This window comes from Pezoporus occidentalis, unplaced genomic scaffold (genome assembly GCF_034315485.1).
Source record: "Pezoporus occidentalis ecotype Australia unplaced genomic scaffold, CSIRO_AGI_Poc_V1 ctg143, whole genome shotgun sequence".
NCBI lineage: Eukaryota > Metazoa > Chordata > Aves > Psittaciformes > Psittacidae > Pezoporus > Pezoporus occidentalis.
Window position 1 is genome coordinate 626,504 of NW_026913241.1, and position 26,137 is coordinate 652,640.

The 26,137-nt window shown below is 42.5% G+C and overlaps 1 protein-coding gene across 2 annotated transcripts in view; it reads left to right on the forward strand.

The window, feature by feature from the left end:
- The window catches only part of TMEFF2 (transmembrane protein with EGF like and two follistatin like domains 2), a 128,114-nt gene that overhangs the window by 72,773 nt on the left and 29,204 nt on the right, over positions 1-26,137 (forward strand). For both annotated transcript variants that reach the window (XM_062609993.1, XM_062609992.1), the window contains exons 5-7: positions 1,733-1,829; positions 21,828-21,976; positions 23,072-23,131. In XM_062609993.1, coding sequence (XP_062465977.1) covers positions 1,733-1,829; positions 21,828-21,976; positions 23,072-23,131 — 306 coding nt within the window. The remainder of the gene's footprint in view (positions 1-1,732; positions 1,830-21,827; positions 21,977-23,071; positions 23,132-26,137) is intronic.

Sequence of the window (26,137 nt, forward strand, 5' to 3'; positions counted from 1 at the left end):
AAAAACCTCTTTTTTTTTTTTTTTTTTCCTTTTAGGATAATCAGAATGCTCATCATAGGTGAATTGTTTTCAATTTAACACAGTTTAAATTCAAGCATGACAAGAAATTGCTGCAGCATAGCACATACGTAAATATACAGGCATCCCTGACTGTGGCAGGGGATTGGAGCTAGGTGATCTTTAAGGTCCCTTCCAAGACATTCTATGATTCCATACCAGCTCTTCCTTTGAAGAAGCCTCAGGAAGAGTCTTAGACAAACTGTCTACCTTAGGTATTTCTGTAGTCTGTATCACTGTAATATCTAAGCATATAGTAATCTTTTAATATACTTGTTTCCATATTCTTGATGTTGGTAGAAAATGGTATTATTCCCATTTTACACAGTGGGAAACAGAGGTTAAATAACTTGTTCAGGGTAAGAAAGCAAGTTTGTTGAAAAATAGGCATTAGGACATTCTAGGGACAAAAGCCCTTTCTCCTCCAACAGCTTTGTGAAAGCCTGGGACTCTTTCCCTTTCTTTAGTACATAACAAAAGCAGCTTATTCAAAGCCTTAACTACCTGGTTAACCAGTAACACCGGTGTGAGTGGTCCCATGCAGTGGATATACACCATCAGGCAGGTGATTTGTCCCAGCAATGTCACTGGGGCTACTGAGACACCTCTGCGTGTCTACCAGCTTTAGTAGGTTGAACCTAAATGTGCTATAAGCCTGTACCACAGTGCTGACTCCAGGTAAAGGAGGAATGGAAGGATGACACTGGAGAGGCTGCTTATGCAGATAACAACATAAGTTACAGCAGACTGATACTTAAAGTCTGGTTGGTTTAATTATTCTGTAACTGGCAGAAGGATATCGCTAGGTACAGTGTCTTGCTAGAAAGCAGCATCTTTCAAAAGATATCAAGAAGTGCTTATATACTTCAATACAAATGCAGGTGATATTTCTTTTGGATCTTTTAACAACCCCTCCTCTTGGTGCCTACCTTAGTGGGCTCTTTCTCTTTTTCAGTGCTCATCTGTTGATGTTTTTTTGCAGTCCTCTTACACCCATATTTCTATTTTCCTCTTAGTGCCTTCATGTTTTTGACTTGAGGGCCAGATACAAACCTTACACAACTGCAGACATAGGCATTGACTTTCCTGGGTTTCAGATTTAACCTATGCTGGATATCATCCCCTCCTCTGGACAACACTAAATCTTCCCTGCCAGAGATAACTAGTCCTTGGGGCTCATAGCTGTGCTTCTGAAAAGAAACATGTTTTGCTTTGGAATGGACTAGATTGCACCACACAGCAGGTGATTTCAAAACACTTTGTGAGGAAAGCATCCTCTTGGGATCCATCTCAAGGCCTTCACTCGTACAGGACGTAAGGCAGAGTGTGATGCTATCAGTATACCTCTATTATTTTCCCAGAGAACAAAGCAGTGAGCCTTAATGGTGACAGAACCTTCCCCAGCTGCTGATGGGGTCACTGTTTAAGTGGAATAGGAAGAAGGCGGCTCCTTCTCCAGTTTCCTTTCTAACTCTATAATATATTCAGCGAATTCATCACAGACCAACGTGGAAATCTCTGTGTTGGTCCCACTCAGAAACGCTGTCTGTTGGCCAGCCATCAACTTTGTGAGCAACGCATTAAGCTGACGCAGTGAAGAGATTTTTCTAGAGAAAAGTGCTTTGCTACAGTGCTGTCTTTACTAATGTATATTTTTCTGCTTTCCATCAAACAGTCAATGAAGGCTCAGGTGAAACCAATCAAAAAGAGACATCGACCTGTGACATTTGCCAGTTTGGGGCAGAGTGTGACGAAGATGCAGAGGATGTTTGGTACAGTAATTTGGTCTATTCTTCTATTTTAATGAATGTTGTATTATCTAAAGGTACTGTGGTTTAGAAAGCCTTACAAATATTAGCTATTCAATTTTCTGCACCCAGAGATTCATCACCAAGTGATTGAGGTGGTTATTACCCTGAAAAATGTATAAACCAGTCTGTTTTACAGTTTTGGAACATGAAGTCTAGAAACAGAGTTATCCATTTTGTTGCTGTTATAACTTATGTTATTCCATCTGGGCTTTTACAGCTTTATACTTTGGTAAAAATAGAATTGGGAAAAAATAATTGACCTTAAGCTTTTCCGGTTAAAAAATATCATTAGTATTATGATCATGTTAATTCATGTATGGCATTAGAAGCGCTGGGAAATCTGTCTCGCTTTTTCCTAGTTGCTGGAGTTGACGACCTAAGCCTCAAATGTTTGAAATAATTAGAGTGTACATTTAGACATTTTCTCAATGGAAATTGGTTCAGTTTGTATTCTATAAAAATGATTTCAGAAGTATTCAGTGTTGGTTTTATTTTTTATTATTTTAAACCTTAAACACATAAGCTGAAAGGAACTAATTCTATCAATTCAGAATTTTATTTTTTTTTTTCATTTTACCGAGAAACTATGTGAGCATGGAAATTAAGCCAACTTTAAACTGATAATTTCATTGTGATTTTGGAATAGCCAGTAGATGAAAAAAAACACTATTCACAGAGCTGCACTTCTAACACTGCCTTAATGCCAAGCCTCATATTTCTATCTAAGGAATTTATACGCATTTTGAGAGACAACAAAATAATCATGCAAATGTTAGAGCTGTGGTCTGAATGATGTGTCTTCTGAAGCTGTGGGGTGGTAGTAGCTAAAGGATGGATACAGAGGCTGGACAGTGCAATGTCAGTAAAGCAAGGTTGCCAGACTCTAACTTGGATGGTATGAATGGAGCAGAGAGGAGTCAATGAATGAATGAATGGTGAACATGATAATTGTTCCAGTGTTGGGCAGCTGATCTCATCCAGGCAAGGAATCCATGAGCTGTTAGTCAGGCATGAAATCATGAACATTTCTGCTAGTAGGTGTAGAAGCCTAGGAATATGGTCATGGTTATCCATTTGTGCTCATCTTGGTTTAGTCTTGCCCAGGATGGTTCTAGCATTTTAAAAACACCAAGTAAACAGATCACAGAAACCTTGCTCTGGCTCCAGACATCAAAAGAAATTGTGGTGTTGAACAGGAGCAACATGCATCATGGTTATATGTTTGCAGTAACATAATGAGATTTGTGTGGAAGAAATGCTTAATGTTGACTTTGCTTAAGAAAATTACCGCAAGTGTCAGGTTTTTCATTGTCTCCTTGACTGGTTGTCCTTGGTAGTTTTGGTGGTGCAGTGTAGAAACAAAACCATGGTAAAATTAATATATCAAAATTCACAGTCTAGTGCTCATGTTTTCATAATTAAGTGCACTTCCAAATTGGAAGGCAGAAGAGAGGGGCAAGGAGTAAAATTAGCTGCAAGATAACGTTATGAATCATAAGCACTGACTAGCAGTGTTTATTTTTTTCCAGAAATAGCTTGGTAAAAAACCTGATCCAACTTACCCCAATAATGTTCCCACTGCAGCTTTTGCACTATCTAATTCCTCCCTTCTGAAACAACTTGGCTTATATGGAGCAGTGTAATGACTGCAAGAGCTGAAGTTCTCAATCTTTATTGACAGGCAGTCTTCCTGCAGGGGAAGAGGTTTCTTAGGGTGGGAAGCAGGGAAGGGCATTTACTAGGAAGATGCTACTAGACAGACTGTTAAAAGGCAGGAAAGCAGATTTCCAACCAGAAGTACAAAGACCATGTAAAGCCTGTTAGAGGTCTGCTTTGAAGTAAACAACTTCATATGCCGTAACAGAGCCCTGATTTCCTGTCGCTGCCCCCTGATTAGTCTTGGATAAACGTCTTTCTAAAAAATGAGCCTCCTGGGTGTTAGTTCTTTGTTATTCTTATTTCTAGAATAAAAGCAGGCTATGTATGGAGGTCCTAGATCCCTCTTTCAAATGTACATTAATTGAATTTCCATGTTTGGCACCAGATAGATAGACATATTCCCCCACTCCCCCTGCCAAGATTGGTGTGCAGAAAATATCCATAGATTAAGTGGGAAAAGACATTTTGGTTTATTATTTGATCACTATTATTTTGGGGACCAAATTTCAGGGCTCCTATAAGCATCTCACCTGACTGATGAGTTTTGTGTAATCCAAAAGGGGTCAGTGGTTCCTGGTTTCTGTAGGACCTGTTGGTACGGGATGTCAAGCCCAGCTGCAGCCACTGGCAGTGTCTGCTATCAATCAGGACCAGTGTGAGAGTGCAGAGTCAGTGCCTGCTCCATTCCAGGTGAAAGGGATGCAAGCCAGTAGCTGAGCCAGGCCGCAGAGTCCTGGAGATGTGAGGCTGGCTGTTCGCCTAATATTTCTAGGGTGCCAGAGTAGATCAGAGAAGAGAGCACAGGTGTGATAGCAGATGTGGTTGGGCTGCTGATGACTTAAAGCGACAATTAACATTATTCTGCATTGCCACAGTCTGTTACTTTGCAGTCCCTTGTCTCTGGTTTAACTCTTTCTTTTTTCTTCCTTTGTTTCTTTATCTCTGTTATTCATTGCCACTTGTCACTCAGCTGAATTGTGCTATTTTACTGTGTCACCAGGATTTTAAAATCTTTTTATTTGTGTAAAACCATTCTGTTAATGGCTAGACTCCTGGGATTCTGATGGGGCGGTGGGGGGGGACGGGACATGGAAGACTACTCAGAGGGGTAAGATATGTGCGTGAATGTTTTCTGGAAAGTATGAAGAAAAGGCAGAAAAGAACCCACTGTAATAACAGGTTTTCCACACCATGGTAAAGCACACATGTATTATTATCCTATGCTGCAGTCTAATATCACGAGAGTGAATGCAATTTGGCATTCCATTAGTGAATCTCTTTCTCTAGGTTAAAAACAAAGACTGTTCGGTTGAAAGTCTTTAACATCTTGCTACTTTAATACATGAAAGCTTCTTGTCACTTAGAGGATCGTGTATTACTGGCATTATTCCCACCTTTAATGCATTTTGCACCAGTGGGTTTCATGAATATTTAAAGCAGGGCAGTGGCTGTGCTCTTTAGCACGGGATTGCAATCTATTGGTAAATCAGACATTTGGTGTTGCTTACTTTGGGTTTTATTTCTGAGCTGGCTAAGGAATAATTGATTTTTTAAGACAGGGCTACTCAACACCCCGAGAGATACACTTAAAAGGAAATGAAAAATGAAGCGTAACATTCTGAACCGTGGTGTATTTCTAAGATCTTCCAGAAAGCATCTATGAAATACTCACTCACGGTATATAAATAGTACTCACCAAATGGAGTGCCTGCTCATCTACTGAAGTGGCTTAGTGTCAGTGCATAACCACGTCAGAAACCTGCATTCCAGTATTAATCTCCTCCTTATGGGCCACTGAGGAAATAAGAGCACTCTACACTGGACACACCATGGTTTGGATAGATACTGGGCAGCTACTTCAGAGGTCCACAATGTATCCAAGTAAGTAGAAGGAGATAAATAATAGGAAAAACTCTTTTGTTGAATTTCCTGTTGGAAAACGCCAACAATAGAGAGGACAGGAGTATTTTCTTAAACAAGATTAAAGCCTGGAAACCTCTGACTTGTACAGTTAATCAAAGTCAAAATGATGAATCGGGGTTAAATATGCATGCATTTCCTTTGAATTTCAATATCAGCAGGTCAGCCAGCAGCAGTCCCAAAGTGCAGCATTGCCCAGAATGAGATGCAGTTTGCTAGCTATAAGACAGACACACAGAGATGTATGATGTGCTTGGGAGAGAGTGCTTTCCCTGCAGCCTGGCATCACCTAAGGAAGTGAGGATGCCATCTCTGCAGATTGCTCCTCTGCCTTCCTCTTCCTCCCAGCTGGAGGTTGCAGGTAGAAAAGGGAGGCAGTGAAATGGGCCACTCAGGGGGTTGCACCCATGATAAAAAGGGGCTTAAATGCCCCTGCTGATTCCTGCATCTTGCTCCCACATGCCCCAAGGACTCCTCCTTGGCTGAGCAGAGGGTTTTGTGGTCTGCCATAGGCAGCATGCTTGTGGTAGGCAACTTTTCTCCCTCCTTACAAGCCTGGCCCATGTTGGAGGAACCTTTTCCGTTTCTTGCAAATGGGCAAGGATCCCACAGGGCAGGTTCAGCTCAGTAGAAGATGCTGAAGCCACTCTGTGGGGACACTGTGTCCTTGATGACCCAAAGCTCGGACCTTGGAGGGAGACATCCAGGCCTGAATAAAGGAGCTTGGCATGTTCAGTGTCTAGATCAGTGCGTGAAGGAAGGAGTATCAGTCTCAGGCGTGCTGTGCAGCTGTGTGGTATTCCCAAGCGAGGTGGCAGCATAATTACAGCAGGCCCCTTGTGTCCTGCTCTTCTTTCCGCATGGCTGGGACAATAAACTCCCCTTACCCACAGCAGATACACACACATAAAATGTATTAAGAAGATGAACTGTTTCAGTCCTTTGTTTCATATTTCACTGCTAATCACTGATATATGTAGTTTGGGTAAATGCTCCTATAAGGCAAGTGAACAGTCTGAAACACATGAGGATGGGTGAAACTGCTTTCTCATGCAAATAAGAGGCGCTGTACATGGGAGGTATTTGTGCAAATCATGCAGCTGCCATCTGCAGCGACCCCTACAATCAATATTGCTCTAGCAATCAATATTTATCTTTATTATAGTATAGAAAGAAAACACATAAAAGAAACTAATGATTTTGCCAGATTCTCAATCCGCCCAGCAATTAGGTCAGTCAGCTTTGGATCCCTTCCCCCTTCCATCAGTTGCTCTCAACCACAGCGTCTGCAAATAAGATGCTGTACTACTACAAAGTACTAAAAGGTAGTCTGAAAACTCACATACATTACATGGGTATTGGCTGCTTCATGTTCAGCAGTGTGTATAATAACTATGTGTGACCTACTTGTTCTAGATGCAGAAACAAATAGCTCCTTTAACATCTGCAGTGTCCCGAGCATTATACGGTAGATATATTGCCATTTTCTGCTGCTTTCCTTTCTCTTCACTCATGACTACTTGTAATGCCTAAACATACTCATTGGGCTTGTGGTGCAAATAAGCTCAGTAATCAAAAAATTAAAAAAAAACGCAACTTTGCAATTTCTGCTTAACTTCATACCTATGGCATTAAGTGAAGTTGCTGCTGCGTAAATCTTCATGTGGTGCTTAGTAGTCATGCCTAATAACAGTCCAGGCAGGGTTTACAGAGGAAAGTAAAGGCACTGCAGCGCTTAATCTCTGCACTGCACAACCAAGCATCTTGCACCCTCCTTCTTACACATGTGTCACTTATATTAGCCCCATCCTCGTAACAGGTAACTCCAATGCTTGCCCAGAAATTAGCTCATTCTTGCTCTGTGAACTGTTAATGTATCATTTGGTACATGTTCTGTGGTTCAAAGATTTTGGAATAAAAAGAAAGTGGCTGAATTCCAGTGCCACTGTTGAGATGCCGTGTTGCAATACCTGTAGAGATACCGATACCATGCAGTGGGTTAAGAGTCAGCACTACTGTAAAAAAGTAGCCTGAGCAATTAGAAATTGGTCCATGAAGGATTTGCAATGGAAGACAAAACATCAGGAATGTTAGGAAACACAATATGACACCTACTTATGTGTTATATTTTAATTATTAAGCCTGCTCTGAGAAGGGGTGGCTTTTACAAGAGGGTGGTCAGCCAGATCTGCTGCCTGGGTGTGGAAGGTGAATATGACATGAACATGAACCTGACTATGTTCCTTCATTTGGGCTGTGGAAGGAAAGGCCATGTGAACTGGAATGAAAGTGGGAAAACTAGCAAAATACGAATTTCTATCTTGAATTGCTGCCCACAGCACAAATAAGAACAAAGCTGCAGTGGTTCCAGTTTAAGTGACAGCTTGAGGCTTATTAGCAGCTATTGTCTAGACATCATGTAAGAGTCAAAAAATACAGTCCACATGTGAGCATTTCATGAATGCCACATCAAGTTTCTCACTGGTAAGCTACTGAGAGATTGTAGGACTCTTCCAGTGCACAATTTAACTTAATTTAGCCCAGGTGAAAAAGTGGCTTTGTCCACGACCGTAGTCAAAGGAAGATCCCTACTGACTTGTAAGAGACCTTAAGTCAAGCCAAAACTATGTGTGTTTTCTCTTTTTCAGCAATGAGTCTGAAGAAAGAGCAAGGGAAGGGAAGGGTTTCTCTAAGAAACCCTGTGGCCCAGTTCTCCAAAGTAGGAGGCAGGAATGAGCACCTTGTTCTTCTAAATTGAATGCACTACTAGTGGCTTGGCTAGAAAGTTGGGAAAATCATGGCTTTCTTGGACATCTGGTGAAACTTCTTACTCTACATACATTATATTTGGTTTTAGTTAAAAACAGCTTTTTTTTTCCCCAGTCAGGTAAGTTTCACAAAATCTCTTTACCATCTTTAAGCCTTCATCCTGTGCCAAAACAGCCTATTTAATTTTGAAGTGAGACTGATTCCTGACTCCCTTAAGGTGATGGTTTGGAGAAGTTGACCTTTCCATCCATAGAGTCAATGAAATCCTTCAGAGGCTCATGTTCATTTGAGAAAGTTCTGCCTTTCCAGATTCTCAGGATTTATTTTCTTAATAACATTCTTTAAAAAAAAAAAAAATGGTTTTAACATAACCCAAGATTGTCTGGAGTTACTTATATTTCATAGTGTTTTATTGCCAATACGCTTTGGAACACTCTGGTAAATAATTCAGCCTACACAAAGAAATTGGCAATATTTTCTCTATACATCGAGGAATTCTGTCATATACACTATACATCACAGCTCTAAATGTTCTCAGATAAATGCAAACCCACATTGTGTTCCGTCTGTACTACTCACCCAAGCAGGTCTTTTAGAGACCCTGTACAACACATCCATCTTATCCAAAAGCTAGGATCCCTAATGTTTGGTTTTGTAATAAACCAGGCATTTGTTATCTTCTGCAATTACAGCAAAACTTGCTCTGTGTCCAGGGGCTAATACCCTACACAATCATAAAGCTTATAGACTTTTTTCCCTTGTGCTCCTCTTTTCACATGCTGATCCAGACTTGGGGTTTGGTTTCAGAAGGTGAACTTCCAGCTTGTGGAAGTCAATGAAAGTTATTCCACTTACTTCAGTGAAACAAAAGTTCTTTCCCTGTATCGTAACTGTGCAGTAACGTCTCAGTAGCCAGTGGAGCCTTTCCCTGGTGGAAGGGAGAATAGAGTCTTTTGGAGTGTAAATGCACAATTGTTCATGGAGTGCAAAGGAATAACTTGGAAATTGTGATGCTAAAAGCAGAATTTGGCCTACTGACTGCTTCAGTTGCTTCAGAGGAAATACTGATTTGTGAAAAAAATAACTTCTGAGATGGGGGGGGGGGGGGGGGGGGGGCGGTTCTTGTCTTATCCTGATGCCAATCTCCTGTAGGAGAAAGCACAAATTCTGCTAAAATTTAAGGGGAGGAAGGATTGTAAGGCATGTAGAGCTGTCATTTGTCTTTGCAAATTAGTCAGATCATCAGTCTGTCAACATTAGAGGGTTGTTGGGTTTTTCTCTTTAAAGTAGCAGTAATTTTAAATGTGTGGCTCAAAATGGTCTGATTTTCCTGTTAGGTTTCCATGGCCAAGATGCCTATTCCTAGGTTCAGCATGTGGTGTGTGGATGAGAGGCATGAAGACATAGAAGGATGGGTGGTCATGGCAGAGAAGGCTGGAAGGGTGGGCCGGGAAAAGATAGAGGACTGTGGAAGCAGGGAGAAAACCTATAGCTGACTGGCAGCTGGTCCAGTTTGCTGTTTGCTGGGCAGTGGGGAGGAGCTGCAGTGGCTGCACATGTGCAGGGGCTTGGGGGGATTTTGGGGACAGTACCTGACAGCAGCAAGGAGATGGTCCTCACCTGCCTTCCTTCTGCATGGCTTGGAGGCTAAAATGGCACACCCAGGATGGGGCAGGTGAATTGAACATCCGTATGGTGTGGACAGCTGGAGGATGTGTGGGGTAGCGGCTTGGCTGACACTGAGGTGGTGTGGCTGTGCACTCTGTTAGTGTCGACCTGTGCACGTTATAAGGGCTGGGCATTGTGTGAGACATCCACAGCATCCCTCTGTATGTTCAGGAAACATCCATAGACCACATATACACATGACAGCGTGGCAGACAGCATGTTGTGTGCACAGTTTAACAGGGGAGCAAATGAACCCAGGGATTTGGGGTTTTTATTCCTCTGCCACCAGCTGTGAGTGGATTTCAGTCCTAGGTAGGAAAATGTAGCAGCATTCTGAGCACACACCTTTATTTGCATTTGAAGGAATGGTTTCAGAATTGTTCTGTGCTCTTGCTGTTATAGAGGGTGTTATAAAGATCATGCCCCACTCCTGACGCTTTGTGGGAGGTGCAGGTTCTCCAAGGGGAAGCCACCACTCTGTTGTGCACCCCCCATGCCTGGGAGAGGCCATGCTCACCAGCCTGTGAAAGCACACATAAGGGATAATATGATAAAGCACAGCAGATATTAATGTGCATTAACACACAATCATCTGCGCACATCAGGGCATTACAGCATGAAAGAGCAAGTGCAGAGACCTTGGAGAGCAACGCGCTTTTGCACCTTTTTCTCCCTTGATTTTGTTTCCCCTTTTTGTTATTTAAAAATAAGATTTCCTTCCTCCCTGGCCCCCCATTTAGCCAAAGTCATGCCCTAGTTGTAAACAGAGCATTGCCTTCATGACAGCCTATTTATTCGCAATAAAAAGCTGATTGGCCTAATGCACAATCAAGAAAGGAGTGACATTTATTGCTTCAGTTTTATGATGTTGTGAACTGAGCAAGATTTGGAGCCTTACAGTGCCTTCAGGGGGCAGGAGATCACCAGCAATGAATTGTATTTATACCTTTTCCAATTTCCTACTAACATTTTAGCAATAAATAGACTGTGTTGTTATTGAGTTTTATGTAAGTATGTTTACGAAAGCAGGGATACAACTTTGTAGCTCGGAATTACATGTGTTGGCTAAATAGATCAGCAGGGAGAATAACTATGTAAAGCACTTGGAAAGCACTTTCCAATTTATTATCAAATGTCTTAATAGAATGCTTCATGTCTTCCATCCTACTTTCTGTTAACTATTAAATTAAAACTGCATCCATTGCAGAAGGTCGGAAGCTCCTTCACACACCCATGTTGGAACATCAAGGCCACGATTTGTTCACACGTCTAAGCCATTAAAAATACATCCCATGCATTAAATATGAGCCTGAGGCAAACTCAATAGGAGCTGACGCACAGGGCTGACCTCAGCTCTCACAGCCTGTGCAGGGTGGCAGGTGTCCCTTCCCCATGGCGTCCATCTCCTGCCCTGGGCCTTTCCCATGAGCAAATCACAGCTAAAAGCCTGTGTGAGATGTGTGCAGACATACAGACTTAATTGCTGTGTCAGCCTGTCCATTTTGTAATGAAGCTCTCCCACATGAAGAAGCCTGGGTGCCCCAGGGATACCCGTCCTTGTGGTGCATGCCTTTGCAGGTGGATTCCACTGCTCTGTGTCCCAGACGGTTACTCTCATCTCATTAGTTTGATGGCAAGGACATGTCATTGAGATGGCACATTTCATTCATTCGTACATCTTCCTTTCCCCGGAAGTAGTACTTTTCCTTCTGCCTTGCTCCCAAAATCAGTCAGCCACTGTGGTCATCATGAAACAGCAAGAGAAGAGGCAACATACCCAGCTGGTAATAATACCTAGTTTTGTACAGCAGCTTTCACCTACAGACCTGAATGCTCTGAGGAAAAAGAGGGTTACTACTGCTCTCTCCTTCTCACACGTGCAGCAATTTGCCCCGGTCCCAGGCTCATACCTATGGGCCAGGATCTCATTTCACCACTGTGCATGATGACATGAGGTTATCTTGCTTTATTTCTGCCTGTGCAGAAGGTGCAAACAATGCCTGAAGGAAAGCCTGGAAGTATCCTCCTAAAATTTCATTAAATCTCTAGACTGGATTTTGTTTTGTAATTCAAGTCAGCTTACCAAGTTGGGGAGCCTGTAGTCGGCAGCCAATTCAAATGATGCTGCCTTAGGAAGGTCTTCTCATAAGTGGGAGGCACACATTTGAGGACACAGAGCAGCTGATGGTGAGAGGTAGTCTGATTTTGCATGTGTGGAGGGAGTCTTTACAAAGAAGAATTATTTTACCTCTGTTTTCTTCTCACTAGTTTTAGGAGGGCCACTCCTAAGCCTTGCTTTCCCCACCACCAATGGACAGCTAGCATGTTGCATGGGATGGGGCTTGCAGCATACTGGTCTCCACTAGCCAGAAGGCCATCATCCCTTTACTCTCACTGATAAATGAGACCACTTCCCACTTGCACAAGTAGCTTAACAAATTAACCAGAAATCTGCCACTGGTCCCAACTGGTGCTGCACTTCTTCATGAGCAGACCCAGCCTTCCTGCATAGCAAGGTTCATGTAGGACCTACAGCTAGATGGTGTCCCCTGCTTCCCACCAGACTATTCCCACCGGCTGTTGCAGGCCAGAGTGAAATGCTGGGATTTATGGGGATGATTCTCACTATTCTGCTGGCTTCGAGAGAGAGGAGCAAACAATATCAGGATAAAATGTTCTTGAAGGACAGACTCAAATGTTTACAAAAGGCGAGAAACAGCAAAGCTTTGTTTTAGCACAGGCTATAGAAACGTGAAGGACATCAAGTGTAGGCAAACCATAAAAAGCCATTTATTTTATTCTGTGTGCTTTAAATAAACTTCACACATTAGATACCTGCAGATACTTGAATTGGCATATGAAAGCAATTAGAATTTTCTTCTCTAGTCACACAGCTAGCATGAGGATTTTTTCATTGCTCTTCAAACCCATTCATCAGCCTTGTAATTCTCTATTTTCGCTGCTTGGGTTTAAAGCATCCAGCCTAGCAAAGACTGTTTTACATAACTTAGTTTCTTTAAATAGGAATGATATTTAAAAAAAAAATAAAATGAGACATTTATTTTGCCTTAAAGGTGTTAGCATACAATTCACTGTACTGCTGAGGGCACTAGAGGCATAGGAAAGCCAGATGAAGGTCGTATTATAATTGGTGCTTTGAATTGTAAGAAGGAAGCAAAGGTGAAGTTTGTGATTTTTTTTTTGTTGAGAACTCAGTAAAGAAAGTTACAGGGAAAAAATGAAAGGAGAATTAGGAATCAAGTTGCAGTGTCTTGCACAGCAGATTAAAGCAGTTTTCATGAGCTGCAGTCTCCAGCCTTGAAAACTGGTGAAGCATGGAAACAGCTCCTCACCCGAGCTGGTCAGGCTCTGGGAAGGATGCAGTGCCTGGGTGGCTCTCCTCATGGCTATAGGGCGAGGTGGCTCTGGGAGCAGTCCATTAGACCGTTTTGAAACAACCTCCGGGAGCTGTCATAACAAACGTGCTCTGAAAATCCATACATATTTCTAAGCGTTGCCAGACACTCCCAGCTATTAAGCAGCAGCAGCATGGCAGCTGTATGGTGATTGCCCTAGCTCCTGGCTCTGCATTCCAGCTAGACTCTGACAGCATGTTGCATTTGGTATGCAAGGAAAGGCATCAATAAATATATTCACCACTTTAGTGCATTTTAGCTTGACATATGTCCAGTAAACAATGTTTTGCTCTCTTGATGTCAAAAATCCCCCCAAAATCACCTGATTATTCAGTGCTTCCTTCTGTTATGATGCTTGGGGTCCTTCAATCATTTTCATTATGCACTACATAATAATAAAAATCTCTATGCAGTATGCTGATAATTCCGTGCATGGTCTCTGTGATTTCTGATTGTTTGAATAACAGGATGCTATTGAAATGCCATGCAGAAGTGTTGCGTCACCCTGAGAGAATCAAGCTTTTCTCCTTTTACTCCTGGTGAAGATAAACATTTGAACAGCTGAAATAGGTAAAATATCCTAGGGAAACCACAGTGAAAAGCAGACATGCTAAAGCCCTTCTTGCAGAAGCTGGGCTACAAAGGACAAAAAGGAAAAATAAATTAGATAAATAAATAACATTGAATGGAAGACACTCAAAATAAGCTGTTCTTTTTCTTCTCTTGTGATCTTAAAGCAGAAGAGAAGCACTAGCAGACCCAGGAAAGATATATTGCGTGCTATTTTTGTGCTGCTGTTATGAAATATGTATTGTTTATTATTCTGCACTGCAGCTAAAGTTTTGCATCAACCTCAAAAATACAGCAAAGTTTGTTTTGAAGGAGACACACAGCACTGCTGTTCTTTAATGATGTTCTTAAGAGTGCAGTGGTAGGATTTCAATCTTCTTACAAGCACAGGCAGGTTGTAGAGTATGATTCATAGAAAGTGTAAAATACTGCATGCCTGTGTTCATTATGAATATATTTTGTATATACTATTTTATATATATGTATGTCTCTATATATGTATGTGTACCTGTGTTCAACTGGATGCTAAGCCAGGCAATGATGCCGGGCAGTCTTGGCTCCTGGCTGGAGGCATCGTTGTGTGCCATCCTCTTGGGCTGCGCTCCACACATTGCAGAGGCCACTGTGAGATACCTGAGCTCAGCCACGCTACCAAAAATCCCTTTTGACTCTGTATTGAGAGTGCCAGGACTTTACACTAAAACTTACCTCTCTATAAAATGGGTATAACAGTACCAAGTTATTGTTGCTATAAGGCGGTATGAGAATACTGTAAAGCTTAATGGTGTACTTGTAAATGGGTTTGAGGGACAGAGGAAGAAGCTTGTATTTATGTGGTCTTTTTGAGACTGATGTTGAAATGGAGGTGCATGCAAGCCCTCTGGACCAGTCCATTTTAGCTGTCTGTGTGTGCAGGCAGCTTTGAGGATAACTGATGTGGTGCAGAGGTGAGCAGCAGAGGTGACCAGTCATTCCCCAATAAAGGGGTGTTGCAGGCAGTGTGTTTTAACAAGACACCATGCCACAGGCACACAGACAGTCTGAATGGGCTAACTAAGCTCCCAGAGGCTGGGTCCGCCCAGCCTGGTTAACCTTGCAGGTCCCTGCTTAGAGCTAGTTCAAGTATCTCTGCATGGTGTTGTGTTGAGACCTATAAAACATACCCAAAGCTGCCTGGGTAAATGAGCGCTCCCACCAGCCTCCTGACACGTGGCTGAACCACAGTACAATGCATGTTCAAATGTTGAGGCGTAATGCTCAGCCTGGCTTCATTTCAACTTGCCTGCTGCTAATGTCAACAAAGATGCCCCGTGTACCAGAAACAAAAACCTTGCAGGAATCCAAATGATAGAGAAGGCATTTGGGACTGATTGCCAGGCACTTTATTCAGGCATATATTGCCAGGTCTACTTCAAATGTACATTTAATGTCCTGTTCAGAGGGGCAAGGGGCTTGGAGAGGGCCATACCAACATCCGACCAGAAATTTTGAGTTTCTGATCACTGTTTTCTACTTCGAGCAGAGGAAGATAAGAAATGTCTCTGGTGGAAATATAAACATACAACAACAGTGTTTTTATTAATACACTGTTTTATGGTAAAGGGAATGCTTTGGGCTTGTTTATGCTGCAAAATGTTGTTGTTTTTTTCCTTTGGTTTTTTTATTTTTATTTTTGCCTGGAGAAAATCTACGACGTTTAAGGGATTGCAGAATGGAACATCACTATCCCTGTAAAATAGTGCTCACTGAGACATGGTGGGATCTCACACTTGATCAAATTAGCATATGCGCTGAAATATTAGAGCTCTGACTAGTAAAAATAACACTAGATTTGCGTTTTCACATTTTTAGCTCTCGCTTCCCTGTCTGGTTTTATGCCTTTTTTTTCTTGACTGACAATTCTCTTTGTGGCAGATTTATTGCTGTTCTGCTGTTTGGACCCTATAATCAACTAGACACTTGGCTGAAGACGTTAGTCATTTCATTAAGTACTTCTTTGCAGATATCTCAGACACAATTTTCTGTTGCTCTGGTTCCAAAAAGCAAATGACCTGTGGCCAGCAAAGTCTGCATATGAATCTTTAATAAACAGAGAGTACCAACAATGCTCTCAGGTTTCCAAACTGCAGAGGGCTAATTAAAAGATGTTGAATAGGGAAGAACTGCCATCACCATCTCGCTCTGACAAAAATGCGCCTGCATCTGTTCCCAGTAAAACTGCTCTTCTAGAAGCATTGTCTCATTTATCCTCCTTCTTTCCCATCAGAGCTACACATGAAACCTTCTTTATGCTACGTGCAGATATTGCATAGTAATTTAAAATAAAGAACATTTTTCAGTAATACATTGCTGAAAACAAAGACTGAATAGTTGTCTTAGGAGTAAAGATAAAGCATGGAGTGGGGTTCTTTTTATTATCACTGTGTCACTAATGATTATACTTTATTCATGAACTAAGGAAATATAATTATAGCACTTCCCTACACATCATAGGCAAAGAATCGTTCTCCCATTTTATTGAGATACCTCCTTAAAACGCAGTTCTTCCCTCCAGGGACAGTCCTTCATAGCCTTGAATCCACTCTTCAGCAGCATGATCTCTGCAGGCAAAGGTACACACTGTGCCCAGAAAATAATACCATATGTTATTTGGAGAAGAGTGGGGAGTTAGGAGCCTGTGTACTCACCGGTGTACTCACCCGTGCCTGGTTTATTGACCCCATTAATTTTTACAGAGACTGATTCAACAGAAAGCCAAGTTGGTTGCTCCAGCTTGGCCAAGCAGCCCAGTGCAGCACATTGCCATCACTGCTGGGACATAGACCTCTCTGAAGTCTGAAGAGGGCATCTTTTCATGGTCAAGATCTGTGCAGGAAATAACTGCCGGTCTACTTTGCACTCTTATTTCCCTAATAGGGAAGGGGAGAGCTGTGTTACACACATGGAGTAGTGACAACCTCTCCCAATATGCACATGGTTCCCTTGTGCTGTTTAATGCATTTTTTACATTATTGCTCTGACAGAAGCTCAAAGACTGAAGTGCAACAGCTTGCATCCCACAAGTCAATAGTAAGGCAGAAGGAGGTGCCTGTCAGCATCTTACCTGCCACATGAAGCCTCATGGGCTCTTCCAGCGTGTTAGCTGCAGAGCTGCACTTCTGTATGCAGACACCCTCCAGTTCTGCCTGGATGTGATGTTCTCTTTGAGGGTCCAGGAATGTCACCAAGCTGTTGCTGCAGGATGTGCCATGGGTAATTAGCCTGAAATCCCCTGAGGAGGTGCCCAGGTCTGCCCGTTGGACAGTCAATTTAGTTTGGTTTGATTTTTTTTGCTTTCCTGATCCCCATAATAACTAACTGGATTCCTGGACGTGCATCTCCTCCAAGATTTTCATCATATGATATGAAATGGAATAAAATAAAGCCTATAAAAGACGTGGAATTCATCAGAGACTATCATAAGGATCTGCAAGAATAGACATAAGAAAGTGAGCCTTGTTTAATGGTTGTTTACAGTGACAGTCCAAATTTTAATCAATTAACATATGAGCCCATTACTTGAAAGATGCAATGGGCCTGTGGGACAGCATTCAGTATTTGTTCCTTCCTCAGGGGAGCTGCAGGGTATCGGCTGACATCTTGGAATTAGTCCTTCCTCACTGATGCTTTTAAAGCTGCTTTTCTGACTGCAGAAGGCATAGGTAGGCCTTGCACATGCATTTTGTGTGTGCTCTTGGGTACAGTTTTATCCTGTGACCCCATAGGAGACCTCATTGACCTTCTCAGAGCTTCTTGAGCCCGAGGAAAGCTCAGTCAGCCTTTATATTGCCAAGCTTTCTTCAGTGCTACAATTAGGAACAGAGAAACCCCATAGATTTATTGATAGAACTATAATCAGAAGTCATAGCCAGGATGATAAAATGGTCAAATGATCAAATTACTTAAAATTAGAGGCATACTGAAGTGCCTCAGGGACCACAAAGCTTCAGGCAGGTAGCCGGCCAGCTACATGGCACTGGGATGCATACTGCCAGTCCCCTGCAGGCAGGGGAACCAAGGGAGAACCCCAGTGTTGGTGCAGCCAACAGCCAAAAGAGGTGAGGCCACTCCAATTTTATCACTTGTGAAGGATAAGAAGCCAGAGCCTGGGCAGAGCCAGGTTGCATGGTGAGTGTGAGAGGGAAGTGCCAGTGCTGGGCACTAGCTAGGAGCAGGATGGTATTTCTGGGCATGAGAAATGCTGGGGCAAGGCTCCCTTTGGGGTACAGGATTCCTGTCCCCCCCAGGATCTGCAGTCTTGAACACCATTAGGATTTTTACCTAATGTGCACCCTGGGGCCAAGCAGGGATGTTACATTTTGGTTCCACCCATTTAATAGGAGACAGTCCCACTTATGCATTTTATAACACTTTGAGAAGTGAAGGCACTTTTACCTATGGCTTCAGGATTTCATTCATTCAAATACCTTAAGTGCTGTTCATTTTGTATTTATTACCAGTACATCCTGCTTAAGGATGATGTATGGTATGAAAAGTTCTTCACTATGAGGGTGGTGAGGCTCTGGCACAGGTTGCCCAGAGAAGCTGTGGCTGCCCCATCCCTGACAGTGTTCAGACCCAGGCTGGAAGGGGCTTGGAGCAACCTGCTCTAGTGGAAGGTACCCCTGTCCATGGCAGGGGGTTGGGACTGGATGAGCTTTAATGTTCTTTCCAACCCAAAATATTCTGTGTTTCCATAATTCTATGCTCTGTGGCCCTGTATGCTTGACCATGCACCTTTGGAGTAAATGCCCCACCTCTTTCTCTGTAATTTACTTTCCTGGAATTCGGGGGCATGATTGAAATAGCAGACTGCTTGCTCCTCTTGTTTGAAAAAATGTGTTTGTATATACTGTCATTTTACCTGATAAGATGAGCACTATAAAATAGTCAGCAACCCTGGTGCATTAATCTTCCTGATTCAATCCTACCTTTAGCATTTCCTGACATATATTTGATGTTGACTTAGTTGTACATTCTTAAAGTAGGATTTGAGTATAAAAGTGCAAAAGCAGTAAGAAAGTGCAGATGCAAGCTAGAAGCTGTCCCCTGAAAACTGTGCAAGCAGTGGATGATGCACAGATCCCTGCAGCAAGGAGATTGAGGTGACAAGTTTATTGTAGTGTTTTTTCACCACCCATCTAGTCATCCTTGAACATCAGGCTTCACACAGGAGATCTGCTGAGACTTGCACATACAGTGTCATCCTGAGCTTGTCCCTTTCTGTTCTCGCACACAAGCAATTTGACATCAGCACAAGCAGTGCGTGGTTCCTGGTGCTCATGTGGTACGTCCTCTTAATGCAGCATGAGGCTACAGAGATCTTGCTTGGAAAGAAAAGTTGGTGTCACAGATAACATTTTAGAATGGAGTTGGGAAAAATCTTGTCTCCTCACTTTTACTGAAAGAGGTCAGAGAAGTGATTTTGGAACCTTTTCTTTGAAAGGTATCAAAAGGTGCAAATAAATGCCTAATGGGCTCTGCAAGGGTCTTTGAAATCAGTGGGAAGTAGGCCTTTGAGATTTCAAAAATCCCACACAAAGTATTTGCATGCATCTTTAAGCATCTAAACACCTTTAAAAAGACGTCTCTTAAGTGCCTAACTCTGAGCATAGGTTCCTGTGTCCCGCAGGCTTTTCTGAAATAGCATCCAAAGTTGCTTAGATTTCCCCTAAAGAGCACCCTTTTGTTTTAATTTTATCATTGACTTAATTTTCTCGTGACTTGAGACATAATATGTGTTAACCTACACTCATTTTTTGTAGCAAAATGTGGAGAAGTGAAGCTGTTTCTGAGCTGGTTTATTACAAAAAAGGAGCATATGGCTGATTGTGTCCCATCTGAAATGCAAATGGTGGAGCTACGTGGCAAGAATTGCTATTACTTGAGCAGTAAATGTTTCCTAATGAAGTGAGTTTGACTAAGGTGGGAAGCTGGAAATGGCTGCAGGAAGAAATGACAACTGTGAATATTTTGGTGGAGCAGAGCATTCTTGTCCCACTGATAAGGAGGTTCTTAGGAAATCAACTGGAATTTTTGTCTTATATTCTGTATGTTCAGCAATGTGGGGAAATTGTTACACAGGGAGCTAGGCTCTTTTCTTCCCCTTGTTATGAAATCATGTAATTTAATTTATAACACCAGCTTTTCACTGGTGGCCTCTTTTTCAGCTGAAATTTTCTGTATTTTGTGAACTTTTGGGGAAAATAGACCTACCCAATGTAAAGAAAGTCTAAAAGAAAGACGAATACTGATTCCACTAAACTTTATCATGTTGGGCACTTTTGTAGAGGCCAGAGGCCAAAGAGGGTGATGAAGAAATCTGACCTATCTAATTCCCTGGATGCTTTCCTCTTCCCACCAAAGTTTTTCTCTTGTGTGTATTCCTCTACACTTCCAATGGTCTAAGTTGTCCAATTGCCTGCTGCGACATGGGAGGTGAAATGACTTTCCAGCTCTTTCCTAAATCAAGCAATGAGGCTAGAGGCTGACATTTCCATTACTTAACTTTCCAATGGGAGAGCTGTGGAGCCAGTGCTGTGAGGTTCAGTATAACCAGTGGGCTGCAGATAGAGCATCAGTCACATTCTTTTGCCTTAAATGTCAGAAGGAGCTGGGAAGAGTTTAGATAGCAGCATGTGCACAGTTATGTGCTTAGAAGAGCTGAAGCAGCTGCCAGGTTAGACCTCTGGCTTTGTCCCCAAGCAGGATCCCATCGGTGTTAATGTAAGCGTTGCAGAGGCTGAGCTGTCTGTTATATGACACAGTTGGGGGACGGAAGATTAGCATGCCTTTCCCTTGCCAGCAACCAAGGGTGTCTAACATTGCTACTGATAATGAAGCAGGAGAAATGTAAAGAAAAGAGGCTGCAGCCTCCTGTTGATGGAAGTAATTGGGTTTCTCCATCTTATGAGCAATGATGAGGCTTGCTGGCATCAAGATATGTCCACATTAGTGTGTTAGTTCGGATCTGGACCAGACTTTTGAATTTAATACCCCACTATGCTTTGGCTCAGGGCAGCTCAGGAGCTGGGTCAGTGGGTTCTGGAGATGCCGCTAAGCTCCTTGAGGACAGAGCCAGCACTGCCCTACCTGTGCTTTCCCACACTCTGCTCTTGGCCCTGGGAGTCTTCACCCCGCTCAGAGCATGTCACCAAGGTTGCGAGCGGGCACTGACCTTGCTGGGGGACACCTGGGTAAGGCTTTTTGGTTGTTGAGTTATTCAAATGCTTCAGAAATGGCTTGTTCACAAAGTCTCTCCTAAAACAGCATTCCCCTGGTTTTAATACTGAGTAGCCTCACCGTGTCCAGGAAGCTACTCAGTGGGAGATCCCACCATCTTAGCACAGAGAGAGTACAATCACATTGCTGCTGTCAGTCTTGGCAGGTGGTTTTATTCTAGTAGGGTGAGATGAGGCTTCAGTACCACATCTTTTATGATCAGAGTGCCTACGGGTGCTGTAATTACTATGAGAACTAAACCATAAATCAATATAAAACCACATTTATACATTGTTATGTGTGATGGGCAGCACCTCAGTGGAGGTGAATTTTGTGGCATCTTTAATTGCAACAGGGCATAGCAGCTTGAATTATCTGCATATCTGCTTGAATGTTCTTTGTTTACAAGAAATTACAAGCGGTAATGCTGTGACATAGTTTTCCATGTATAACACTCTTCTTTATCTTTCCTTTTACTTGCTTTTCCTTTCTGTGCCTCTTGCCTCCCCCTGCATCTCATTTCCACCCAGAAACACAAATGACCTCTTGACAGAAATTTCCACTTTCATTCTGTTGATTTGCATTGTGCAGTCAGGAAAATACAAAAACACTTTTATTTCTGAGATGTATTTGTGATGTCATGAAAAAACTTTCTCATATTAGCCTCTTCTTTTTTTCTCTTACTTTATCTTTTCAGGTGTGTGTGCAACATTGACTGTTCTCAAACCAACTTCAATCCTCTTTGTGCTTCCGATGGGAAATCTTATGATAATGCATGTCAAATCAAAGAGGCATCATGCCAGAAACAGGAGAAAATTGAAGTCATGTCTTTGGGTCGATGTCAAGGTAACTCTCATAACAAAACTCATTTCAAAGAATGTTTTCAATTTTTGTTCAGGGAGAAAAAAAGAACTGGGGCTGGGTTCTTATTTGGCACATTTCCATTAGACTCTTGCAATTTATATTGTAGAGTGCAGGCTGTGGGAGAGGGCAGAACCCTCAGTACAGATGCCGAGAGAGGTATGAGGAGTGGCATGTGTAACCCTTCCCACACTGGGCCTGCAGCAGCAGGGGACTGTCCAGCCCTGCACTGGTTTCAAAATTGGGCACCTGTATTTCACCCAGAGCTCTGTCCTCCAAGTAGGAGTTGGAGCAGGACAGCAGGAGGGCCCCTCAGATATGTTTTGCCTCCCTTAACTGGAGCAGCAGAAAGCAACCTCAGGAGGCAAAAGACATGCTCCCAAACAGACTGCTGCTTGTTTCTGTGCTGGGCCCATGAGATGCCAATGGCAGCTCACAACCCACTGTGATTCTCCATGAATGCCATATGTGTCTGTGCTCAGCTCATGGGCTACTACATCACCTGTAACCTTTGAGTTGACTGCAAAACTCTATTTTGTTCTAAAATAAAAGTGAAGAAAATTTGCCTTTAAATAGCTCCTGTAAATAGAGTGTCTGCTAAGGCTCAGACTTTTAATAGCTTTTTTCCCCTTAGCTTCTGACCAATAAATCCTCAGTACATCTACTTACAAAGCCATACTATACAGATGTATTAAACACATTCTAGTTTATTCTTATCTCTTTAAATTAAACCACCCTATGTGGCAGTTCATTTCACAGTACATATTAAAACTCCCCAATTACTTCAAATAGAGCAGAAATGACAACTCCTGTTTCATACCGATATATTTATCCCAGGTGCAATCTGTTATCATATATTGTTATAAAAAAACATGTTTTCTTAATGGAAGATGTTTCACGTTTCATTCCAAAAAAGCCGGATCCTGCTGTTTTCACCTGGCATATGCAGGGGAGCCTTGCAGCGAGCAGCGATACTGTGCATGCAAGTGAAGCCACATTTGCTTGGACACTGGTGGTTGGGACATAGTTTGTATCAGGTATAGGCTCCCCAAGCAATTTAACGTATTTCTTTTCACACAGATAATACTACAACGACTACAAAATCAGAAGATGGGCATTACGCAAGAACAGATTATGCAGGTACGGTTCCTATTCTGTGAGAATCACAATTCACAGGAACTGTGTAAGTGCCTTTTTTCCTCTGCTAAACTGAGGTGTCCTTATCTTCTAGGGTGGTTTTCTTGGTTTACTTTTTAAAAAAACACTCTTTCTGCATTACTCTTTGTTTTGCTGGAAACTCTCTTCCTTCTTAATAAATGGGCTTCTTCCATTTTTGTCAATGTACAGATATCATGGCCATAAAACAGTTCTGACAGTGGAAATAAGTGTTGTAAATTATTTGCCAGAATTAGCAGACATTATTGAAAATTGTTGAATCAGTGCGCTGGAGTATGCATATTTTTCTCATGATATACAGGTTTAAGAAAGTGCAAGTCCAGAGCATAGCCAGCTGTGATACTGTGAAACATTGCCTTTATAGATGATATTACCTGTCAGTGCTTAACTATGAAGTTAATAAGATTCTTAAAATGTGAGGGTTTTTTTAAGTGATAAATGGTTTTAATTTATTTAGAAGCTACAATAAAATATAATGGCTGAATAGACTTATATGGTGTTTGAAATTAAAACCATGTAAATACAGAGAGATTTGGGAGACATTTTTTACACCCTTTGCCTGAGAGGATTGATTTGGAAGTTGAATATATGTGTGCGCATGTGTACGCGTGCAGATATTCACAGCTCGCACTGAGAATTAAAGCCTTTGGGAAGCTATTGTGAAAATGGGTCAGGTGATGCATTCCTTGCTTAAGTTTGTTATATTTTTGTGCTTTGAAAGTATTTAGAGAGAGTAGGTGCAGCTCACTGGGTTTATCTGAGCAGGTTGCTGCATGGCTTAGGTGAAATCCAGCTGAAGGTTTCACAGGTCTTAAGACTTCTTACCTGCAGAGTCCTCAGACAGTAGTTAATTCAGCTGGTCATCTCTTGCGAGGGCCCTTTGTACATGACATCCTTGTGTTAGTAGATTAGAAATAGCCATTAGAAATGGTTGTTCTGTTCCTACTTAAAAATCATACGTGATGATTAAAACATAGAGCTATGAATAAATGATGGTGAGGCAGAGGAGTGCTAGGTGTTGGGGGTGGCTGCAGCACGAAGCAGAGAGGGTAGAAATCTCTATGGAAAGTAAATGCTGAGATTCATTTCCAAAAGATCAAAGATGAGCAATGGCTCAGGTGTTTCCTGCTGCCAAGGAGTCCTTCCATGGGTGAAGAGATAGTCACTCAAAGAGAGAAAGTCTTCAGTCTCTTTCCCCCAAACCCTTGATTAATCTCAACTTTTCTCTGGGAGGCAGCTGTCACTTGTCTCAAAAGGCTGGAAGGGCTGAGGTTGTTTCCTGTGATGGGCAGGAGATACAGACCCACATTGCTTAGAAAGGAGAAAGCACATTTAAGCATGAAGCAACTGAGTTGGAACAAGAAGAGAGGAAAAGCAGAAGGGGGAGGAGGAGGAGATCACAGCGATGACAAGGGAAAGCCAAGTCATGGGTCACAGAGGAAGAGGTGCACAGAAGGCACCTTCAGCTCAAGTGGGCAGGAGGAAAAGAACAGCTCTTGCTTAGGAGATGATATTTCAGCCTACGCTTGAGAGGAGAGGTGGTGGGTAGAAGAAAATTGATTGCAGCAAAACACTGTCAAGGGTTGGGAGTCGAGCAAGGAACACAAGAGGGAACTGGTTTATTGGGCAGAGGGGAGGGGGGAGGTATGGCAAAGAGGAGCAGGTCGGCACTGAAGATGGTTTCTGAGTGTGGAGGGGTGTGGGAACAGATAGCCAGTGAGAGGCGATGGGGCACTGTGGAGAGGAGACAACACCTCACTGCTCTAGAGCCACGGAGTAATGGAGACATCCTAAACAAGCAGTAAGGCTCAGCAGATAGCTCTGGCACAGAAAGGCACCATGGCTGCACTTTAGCATACAGCAGCTTGAGGCTTCTGCTATGCTTTAGGCCCCAGTGGGGAGCTTCAAGGACAGCGAATGTGTCCTCTGGGTGGGTCTTGTCAGGTACCATCCATTGATTTAACTGCAATCACTTGCACCAGCTGATGTCTTTTTATGTACCTACCTATTATTCTTACTTAACTTTTTCATTTTTGCATACAGTGTCAGCATGTAGGGTGAAAGGTGCAAGTTCATGCAGGGCAATCCACATGACTCCACTCTCCCCACATATTTGTGCCATAACCTTGCCAGGAGACCCTAGGGAAAAGGGACCACTGTATTAAAAAGCTGTAACAACTCCAGCCTTTTGGAAATAGTGAAAAGGAAGACATCAATATAAAACTGGGGCTCAGGGAGCATTCAGGCTTCAGCATTTTCCAGGCAGGAAGCTCCATGCCGTCCTCACACTTTTTCAAGTGTAGAAGCATTTGATGATGGCTATTACAGGAGCATGGCATGTGCTACTTTTTTCCCACCTTCATATCCCTCATAAGGGAAATACTGCCCTGACCATGGAGAGCTTTGTGTGAAAAAGCAGCAGTTCCTCAGCTGTCGTGCTTCTAAAGCAATTTCCCCAAGCTTGCACCTTCCCATAGAATACCTTTGTTCTCTTACCATTTAATGGCATTAAAAATTGCAGAGACCATAAGCACTCCACGCTTTTAAAAACATTGACTTGTATGGACTGACTTTCCCAGGGGAGAAAATAGCAGTGGGCATAATTGATGTTGTCAATTATGCTAATGCAGCAGTGCCAAATGCTCTTTGCAGAGACCGTGGTAGCTGAGCGGTGCAGGTTTTTCCATCAACACCCCCGCACGCTCGACGTGGGGTCCCAGGAAGGCAGCAGCTTTGGGAACAGCCACAAGGCCCAACACCCGGCTGATTTTTTTCATCTAGAAATATTCAGACCGTCTGTTCCATCAGTGACTTTGCTCCCTGCTGTTCCTTCAAGCCTGTTAATACTTGCAAATAATACACAAATCTTACAGTTTGAAAAACCAAGAGGACTTGTTCCTTTGGAGCGTAAATCTTTGCAGTAAGTTTACACCACCTTCATTTTTTAAGGGCTCTTTACACAGTCAAGTT